This window comes from Zingiber officinale, chromosome 6B (assembly GCF_018446385.1).
Source record: "Zingiber officinale cultivar Zhangliang chromosome 6B, Zo_v1.1, whole genome shotgun sequence".
In the NCBI taxonomy this organism is placed as follows: domain Eukaryota; kingdom Viridiplantae; phylum Streptophyta; class Magnoliopsida; order Zingiberales; family Zingiberaceae; genus Zingiber; species Zingiber officinale.
The window spans coordinates 69608557-69617907 of NC_055996.1; the positions used below are offsets into that span (position 1 = coordinate 69608557).

General features: G+C 35.9%; 1 protein-coding gene across 1 annotated transcript; it reads left to right on the forward strand.

The window, feature by feature from the left end:
- Positions 1-711: 711 nt before the first annotated feature.
- LOC121992607 (glutelin type-D 1-like) lies at positions 712-2517 on the forward strand. Its single transcript, XM_042547097.1, has 3 exons — positions 712-1009; positions 1341-2064; positions 2157-2517. Exons 1-3 carry the CDS (start codon positions 814-816, stop codon positions 2317-2319), a joined length of 1083 nt encoding a protein of 360 aa, XP_042403031.1. The 5' UTR covers positions 712-813; the 3' UTR covers positions 2320-2517.
- The last annotated feature ends 6834 nt before the right edge of the window (positions 2518-9351 follow it).

The following is a 9351-nucleotide window of genomic DNA, read 5'->3' on the forward strand; positions in this document are numbered from 1 at the left end:
GATCATTTAGTTGATAATTTTGTACAATAAAAAGTAGGAAGAATATGAACATTTTGTTGTTATATTTAGTTTATATATATCATTTTTATAATTTAATAAATTTATATGGTATATTGAATATTGATGATAATCATATACATTTAATTATCAGCTCTAATATTTTTATATTTAATAAAAAATTTATATAGAATTTTCATCTAAAAATTACCTTAAACCTTCAGTTGGTAGGAGACGGCCTATCCTCCTGCCACGTGGATGCACCCGTAGGTGCACATGCAGGCGCATAAAATGAAGTTGACTTCGGTCTCATTCTTTTTCTCTCAGAAGAGTTGACTTAGTTGAGTAATCAATTTATGGTCTGAAAAATTTTATAAAAAAATTCGTGTATATCCTAAAACTCCTATTTATTCCCTTCCATCTTTTATCCACTTGACCGTCAGCTATTTATCCCCTTCCATCCTCTACCTTTGCTGCCATTTAGATAATCTAAGAGGATATTTAGAGAATATTTTAAAGAGAGGAATAGATAATCTTTTACAATAATAATCTAAAATCTTCCATAATATTTTGATAGTTTTATATTTGTAGAGGATAATTTTAATTGGTGATTAAATTATCTTATTAAGGTAAAGTTTGAAGTTAATGAGATCCAAATTTTAAGCCGTGTTTTATTCCAAACAGGCTCCTTCATTTTATCTCTTCCTCAATTTTCTTCCTCCTTCCCCTCTATAAAAGCCACGCCTTTGCCCCGATCGATCGCCAAGTTCTTCCCTTTCTTCTTCTCCTCGAGGATTTTGTGGATCTGCGGTTGGGATGGAGATCGATCTGACGCCCAGGTTGTCGAAGAAATCTTACGGCGGCGACGGCGGCGCCTACTACTCCTGGTCGGCCGAGGAGCTGCCGATGCTACGCGCCGCCAGCATCGGCGCAGCGAAGATTTTGTTGGAGAAGCGCGGATTTGCGCTCCCCAGCTACTCCGATTCTTCCAAGGTCGCATACGTCCTCCAAGGTGAAACCTTATTCGATTCATTTGCTCTCTCTCTCTCTCCCTCGTCCCCCATTTTGCTTTGGAATTAGGGATTTTGGTTTTGGGTTTAAAGTTGCGATCTCTTCTGTGGATCGTGTTATTTAGGGCAAAAAAACCTAAAAAAAAATCGCTTAATTTTTGCAATGGATTGCTTCTCTCTTCCCCCATTTTGCTTCAGCACGAATAATTTTGATTCGGGATGTCTTTTTGATTCAATCTTGTTCCTCATTCGATTGTTTCGATATTCTTTTTTCAGAAAATTGTTCGACTAATGCTTCTGAAACTCTGTCACCGAATGGCTTTTGATCCGCAGGTACTGGAACTTGTGGAATTGTTCTTCCGGAGGCCGCAAAAGAGAAGGTGCTCACAGTCAAGAAGGGCGATGCCATTGCCCTTCCCTTTGGAGTCGTCACCTGGTGGTTCAACCCCAACGACGCTGAGCTTGTGATACTCTTCCTCGGAGACACTTCGAAGGGCCACAAAGCCGGGCAATTCACAAACTTCCCCATCACCGGCAATAACGGCATCTTCACTGGTTTCAGCACCGAGTTCGTCGGCCGTGCTTGGGACCTCACCGAAGATGACTCACGGGACCTTGTCTACGGCCAAGTCAATTCCGGCATCATCAAGGTCAAGGATGGCCAAGCCATGCCCGAACCTTCGCCCAAGGATCGCGACGGCATGGTCCTCAACTGCGAGGAAGCACCTCTAGACGTGGACATCAAGAACGGCGGCTGCGTCGTGGTGCTCAACACTAAGAACCTGCCACTAGTCGGACAGGTCGGCCTCGGCGCTGACCTCGTGAGGATCAACGGCCACGCTATGTGCTCCCCGGGGTTCTCCTGCGATTCGGCTTTCCAAGTGACATACATCGTCAGAGGCAGCGGCCGCGTTCAGATCATCGGCGTCGAAGGCAAGCGAGTCCTCGAGACACATGTCAAGGGCGGCTACCTCTTCATTGTGCCAAGGTTCTTCGTCGTCTCAAAGATTGCTGATGCCGAAGGAATGGAATGGTTCTCCATCATCACCACACCAAAGTAATCTTCTCTCAACCATATTTAATTTCATGGCAAACCTACAAGAAATCTACCATTGCTACTCTACCAAATTGTTTTTGTTCCTTCTACAGCCCAGTGTTTACTCACCTGGCCGGAAAGACCTCGGTGTGGAAGGCAATGTCTCCCGAGGTATTGCAAGCTTCGTTCGACACCACCCCCGAGCTCGAGAAGCTTTTCCGATCGAAAAGGACGTCGGATGAAATCTTCTTCCCTCCTTCAGAGTCAAGCCAGTAGTTAGTTATTCTTCTCGAGTCCAAATAAAGCTCAGCGCAACCGTCGTTCAGCACTCTGATAGACATCGTTTGCTGTCTTCTTAATCTCTACAAATTAGGCTTTAATTGTCTCTGTTATGACTGGGATCTTCTATTATAATGATATAGTTAGTGTTCTTTTTTACGCTATATATGAATGGTTAATGACCTATTTAACTTATTTGTTAATCTTATGAGTTTGTTAGAGATGACTTTTTGGAAAAAAGATATATTTAATTAAATTTATATTTAATAAATGAATTTATAAATAACTTTGTTAATCGTTCTATGATAATAAAAATGAGCTTTTATAGGGGGATCCGAATTTTGAGGTATTTAAAATTATTTGATAAGGTAACTGAGTTGTATTTAAAATGAACTATATTTTTGAAATGATTATTTAAGTTTGGCTTGATTTATTTTTTATGAGTTTTAGCTTTTTTGAAGATTGACTTATTTAGATGTTATCGAGCTCTAAATTCAAGCTTGAATCGAGCTTGGCTTGAGTTTAGTTCGTTTTTAGTTCGTTTAGATATTATCGAGCTCTTAATTCAATTTTTTTTATTGTTTAAAATTTTTAATTATTTGATTGGTTATTGAATTTAATAATTTAAACTTATTTGTTTATTTTAAATTATTATTTATTTAACATATTGAAAAGAGTTTTATTAATGAATATAGTCCATGAACGTTGTTCACGAATGTTAACCAACTAAACATATATGTATTCAACCTTGTTTATTTAGTTTAACGAGCTGTTCAAACTAGTTTATTTAATTAATTATATATATATTGAATGAATATAAATAAATTCTTATCAAACAAATCATTTACATCCCTAAGCTTTTTCATGAATATTATCTTTATGTAAAGAGCTATCCCATTTTTTTATTAAAATTAAAATATGTAGTTCACTAAATTAAATAAAAAAACAAATCAAATCAAATTTAAGAAAAATAGGGTTTGTAGATTGAATTTTGGATGAAAAAAAATAAAAATTAAACATAATTGATAAGGAATATTTATATGATTTAAATTGAACAAAAATGAGAGCTATTTGGCAATTGGTTATCGAAGAAATGTATTGCGGCACAATCATTGTGTACACATTCAAGGATAAAGCACTAGTGTCGGGGCATTATCGAAAAGAAGGATCGAAGTTGACCAATGAGATGATGGAGGATAAAGTTTAGGGTCGAGAGGAAAATAATTGAGATGCCAACTAAACTTCCTAAATGATTGCTAGAGATAAGAATTTAGGTGTATCAGTGGGGACTATTTTAAAGTTAGGTCGTGGTATTTCAAAAATTTAACGGTTTGGTAAAATGTAAACTCTCCTGAGAGGAGTAGGTGAGGACACATTCCCCGTTGATGAAACAGTAGTCGTCGGTTCGATTTAGGATTTCAAAATCCGAAAATTAGATTCGGGCAGTCCAGAGACTATCAAATAGCTTATTTTCATATTATTTATTATATTAACTTTGTTTTGCATAATATCTTTGATATTTAGACTAATAAACCTTGCAGGTATTTAAATGCATAAAGAATACCTTGGGTGAACAGTGCTCAAGGCACCTCCTGCGGTGTTGGAGGCACCTGGCTGCCTTGGTTGAAGATCTCGTGCGGAAAGGTGTGGAGATGCCTTCCATGCGGCTAAAGGCGCTCTGGAGCTTGGCGCGGAAGTGCCCTAGATAGGGTCAAGGTGTCCTCGCGCAGATAAACCATAGGGATAAGGTTTTCGTCGTAGGGAGGCGCCTTGGAGCGCATGGAAGGCACCGTGGAGAATTAGAGGTGCCTTGGAGCTCCTGGAAGGCTCCTTCAGATGGATAAATAGCACAAACTGCGGAGGTTATCGAGTCCGAGGATAGAGGGATAACATCTACATATGCAGACGCCTTAAATGGTGTTGGAGTGCCTTCAATAGCTTATAAAAGCAATATTCAAGTAGCTCTTCAAATACAACTTCAATTAACAATCTCTCTCTTGCACACTGCTCCAAAGAAAAATCTACGAAGTCGTAACGTTGCTCCGATCACCGAAAGCTTGCAACTTCAACCCTTTAGTCATCGATATACTTTTCATTCGTAGCACTTAAACTATTATTCCATTGTACTTGTATTTGTCTTTGTAATTCTCCAAATTATTAGTGAATTACCCATCGAAAGTAATCGTTGATTGTGGGCCTTAAAGTAGGTCGTCACATACTCCAAACAAAGTAAAATCAACTTGCGTCAATTGTCTTTTATTTTTGCTACTTTTATTCTGTGTTTTTCAAAAAATGTGAACAAGTCACGAGCGCTATTCATACCCCCCTAGCGCTTTTGATCCTACACCCTGCACACTTTATATGGGATAACATGGGCGACAACATATGTGGGCCGGTGATGCGGCCTACACTTAAATTTTTTTAATCTCTCTCTTCCTTCGCGCGGACTTATTTTTACTCTTTCTTTTCCTTAACTTGCCTCTCTTCCCTACAACAAAATCCCTAAACCCTCTTCGCCACTCATCCGCTCCTTTCTTTCTCCGCTTCCAACCATAGATACAGGTCATCTTGTTCAACCCTCAACTCACGCCAAGTGAGTTAGGATTTTTGTTCACAACTATATTGGTCATCTTCCTCTTTTTCTGTTTCTACTCATGTTTCAGAATTCACATTCCATTCTAATTGCTGATTTAGGGGTACAATACAAATGTAGCACCACATGGTGAAAAATCAACTACAACATTGGTATTGGTTTTGAATGAAAATCAACTACAACGTTGATACTGGTTTTTAAAAAACAATACCAACGTACCTAGTATTACAAAGTAATATTTTATTTTGGATTTTGTATCGTTATTATTATTATTATTATTATCATAATCATTTTATAATTCATATTGACCTATGTAGAATTATCCTCTTTCTTGTCTAAACAAAGAAATTTGCAATCATACTATATTTTGGATGAGATTCTAATTATAGTGAACTTTAAGAATCAAACAAGAAAACTATTGCTTGACTTTGTAACTGATATATTATTTGTGCTTCCACCTGTACTGTTGCTCAATTTTCTAAATCAAATAATTTACATTAATGAAAGAAAATCTCTGTGATGATCAGCTATACATTCCCAAGTTGATGATGATTGAAAACAAAAAATTAGGATGAAATTTGCATCACTGGAGGAGGCATTTTCGTTCTATAATCAATATACATGAGAAGATGGATTTAGCGCAACAATAAGTAATGGCAAGAAAAATAAGAAAACTAATGTAGTAGCTTGAAAAAAAAATGTATGCTTTAAAAAAGGACATACAGATGTTCAATGGAATATGCAAACACAAGGTGATAAAATCAAAAAGACAAGAGCATATGGTGAAAACTGGATGTAAGTCAAATATTTCATTAGTGAAGGAACAAACTGGACCTAATTGGATTCTCACTAACTTCATTGAAAGTCATAATCATCCACTCTCATCTCCTACAAAGGTGTATTTGCTATGCTCACATCGTAGTATTTCGATAGCAAAGAAAGCATTGATTGAATAGTTTTCAGAGGCTAATGTGTCAACCTATCAACAAGTACAATTATTGGATATAGAGTATGAAGGCCCTGAGCATATCGGTTGAACAGAAAGAGATATTAGAAACTTCGAGAAAGAGCTAAGGGATAAATAAAATGTATTGATGCCAAAACACTGATTTAGTTATTTGTCTTTGAGAAAGAGAAGAAGTCAGGTTTTTTCTTTGATTACGATCCTAATTCAGATAACAAATTTAGTAGGTGTTTTTAGGCGGATCATGTATCAAGGAGGGCATATAGTGTATTTGGTAATGTAGTTGTATTTAATATTATATATAACACCAACAGATATGGGTTGATTTTTGCACCATTTATAGGAATTAATCATCATCATTAGATAATTATTTTTTGTTGTGGGTTTCTAAGTGATGAGAAAACTGAGTCTTTTGTTTGGTTGCTTAAGAAATTCATATAAGCCTTGTGTTGGGATATGCCCGATGCGGGTACGTGCTAGAACACGTTTTGTAAACATATACAGCGAAAAATAAAATAATAATAATTCCTAATTATTATATCACACACACACAACATGCATACAAGGATACAACATGTCAAATATGATTGCATAATTAAAATTTTATGGAAAGTAAATTTACGCTAAATATACCTTACGGATGACTTGTAACGAGAAGGGCATCAACCTAGTGACATTGTTGAACCTCGTCTCTATTTATATCCATGCCAAGCTCCTCAAGACAACTCCTTGAGTATAAGCCTATCCTTCAGAAGTTCCTAGCCTTGAGCAAAGAAGAGGGATCAAGAGGTAGACCTGACCACGGTTCGGAACCAACGGTTCGACGGTTCGAAACCGCCGGTTTGACGGTTCTAGGCAGGTCGACCCTTAACCTTAACCGCCCAAGACGGTTACGATTCACGGTTCAGAACCATCGGTTCACGGTTCGGTTCACGGTTCGGTTCACGGTTCGCCACGGTTCAAGATTAATATGTTAAAAAAATTAAAAATTAAACATTAAACATTAAAAATTAGAAATTAAAATTTATTGAAAAAAGGGCTTGCACTTATTTAAGTTGCCTACGTATCCCTTTAGGGGAATCAAAGCCCACATAGTTCTTTTACATTTTTATCCTTTTACATTTTCATTCACTTCCATTTCCTGTTCCTGTCGTATTTGTTCGTTCAGTATCAAAATCTTCAACTTCGTCATCTGAAAGTTGCATTCCTTGGATTCTTTTCTCCGCTCTGGTCCAATCGTCCACTAATGCTTGGGCTTCCAATGAGTCGGGAGACAAAGTTGATCGTCGTTCATCTAATATGTTGCCGCTGGCACTGAACGTCTGCTCCACAGCAACAGTTGACACTGGACAAGCTAAAATTTCTTTTGCGATCACGGAGAGAACGGGAAAGCTTTGAGCCTTCTGTGACCACCACTTTAAGACATCGAAGTTTTCGCTATCTGCTTCATTAAAATCAAAAGAAGTCGTAAAATAATTCTCAAGTTCTTGTGTGGAACTTGAGGATCCTCGTGGACGTTTTGTCCGTTCTTTTAATAAGAGTTGTGTTTTTGTAAGTTTTAAATTACTACTAGTAGTTTGTTGAATTTCAGAAATATTAATTTGTGTTCCATATTTTGCATAATATTGATTATAAATATCATATAAATAAATTATAACATTATATATAATATTAACTGGATCAGGGGAAGAAGAATCTTTAATTGGAATTAAAGCGTCATAATATAAAGTTAACATTTCTTGTAAAACTTCTAATTTAAATCTAGGATCTAAATCAAATGCAATTAAATAAATTTCAGGAATTAAATAAAAATATTTTTCCCATTTAATTTTCATAGCTAAGATGCAAGGAGATAAAGATTCATTATTAATATGTTCATTTAAAACTAATACTATATTAGAAATTTTTTCTAAAACTAATTGAGCAGTGGGATAATAAACACCGGAAAGTTGTTCAGTTGCATCATTAAATACTTTTAAAATTTCACAAATACTACTACAAATATTCCATTGTTGTGAAAATAAATATATATTAGTATTAGTGTTTTGTGTAAAAAATGAACATAATAATTCTTTATATTGAAATGAATCTTGTAATAATTGGTATGTTGAATTCCAACGTGTTGGTACATCACGTGGAAATTTTTTAGGTCTCATTCCATTAATTTTACAAAACCTACTCCATTGTTTCATTATAGATGGATGAGACCATAAATAAGAAATTGCAATTCTAATTGGTTTAATATAACTTTCTAAAATTTTTAAACCATCTTGAACACATAAATTTAAAACATGGCATACACAACGAATATGAAAAAATAAACCTCCAATAATAGGTTGACAAACAAATTTTAGATCATCTATACAAGCGGTATTATAACTAGCATTATCTAATGATATTGAAAATATTTTATGAGTTAAACCATATTCTTCTAAAATTAAACATAATAATTGTGCGATATTATGAGCATTATGTGATTCATCAAAAACTCTATAAGCTAATAATCTTTTTTGGAGGTTCCAAGAGTTATCGATCCAATGGCAAGTCACACCCATATACGAATGTGTTTGCCAATGATCACTCCAAATATCGGAACATAAAGAAACTTTATTATCTAATTTACTAAATTCATCAATTAAATTCTTTTTTCCTTGTTTTACTAATTTTTTAATTGTACGAGTAAGTGTAGTCCTAGAAACACGTTTAGCACATGGATTAAGAGATTCTTTACAAAAATCTTCAAATGTGCATTTAGATCCAAAACTAAAGAAAGATGTTCTACGGAAACAAATTTAGCTAATGATTCTCTTAATTTATTATCCGAATATAAAAATAAACCGGAATCGGTACTACCGCTAGTTGAAGAAAATCTTGATAATTGTGTTTGAGAACAGTCGAGTCCATATTCCGTCGGGTGCTTCGTTTCTACATGTCGTTTCAACGACCCATAGCCGCCGCCGGCTTGGAATTTGTAGTAAGCATTGCAGTGCTTACATTTTGCACGCATTTCTCCCGACAGAAGAGTGACCTTCTCAAAATATTTAGTAAAAATAGAAGACTTTAGAGGAGGAAGTTCTCGAACCTTAGAAGTAATTGCATCGGTATTTCCTTGTGTTTCGGGTGTCGGATTCGGAAGATGCTCGATCTCATCATCGGTGGATTGAATGTTGGGGTCCTCCTCCCGCAGATTCATTATTTGCTTTCCCTTCCTGGCTCGAGATGATGCACCTCCGCGGCCTCCTTCCATTGTAATTGAAAATTGAAAACGTAAGCGTATAGAGATTAGAGAATACGAAAATGAGATTAAGAGTAGAGAAGATGTGTGTGAAAAATGATGAAATGAGCTCTCTATTTATAGAGTTTTGATAGTAACGGACACTAAATCATAGCCATTGATCAAAAAACGGTCAAATGATCCTAACCGTTGAAAAAAAATATCCAAAAAACCCTCCCAACGGCTACGAACCGTCGG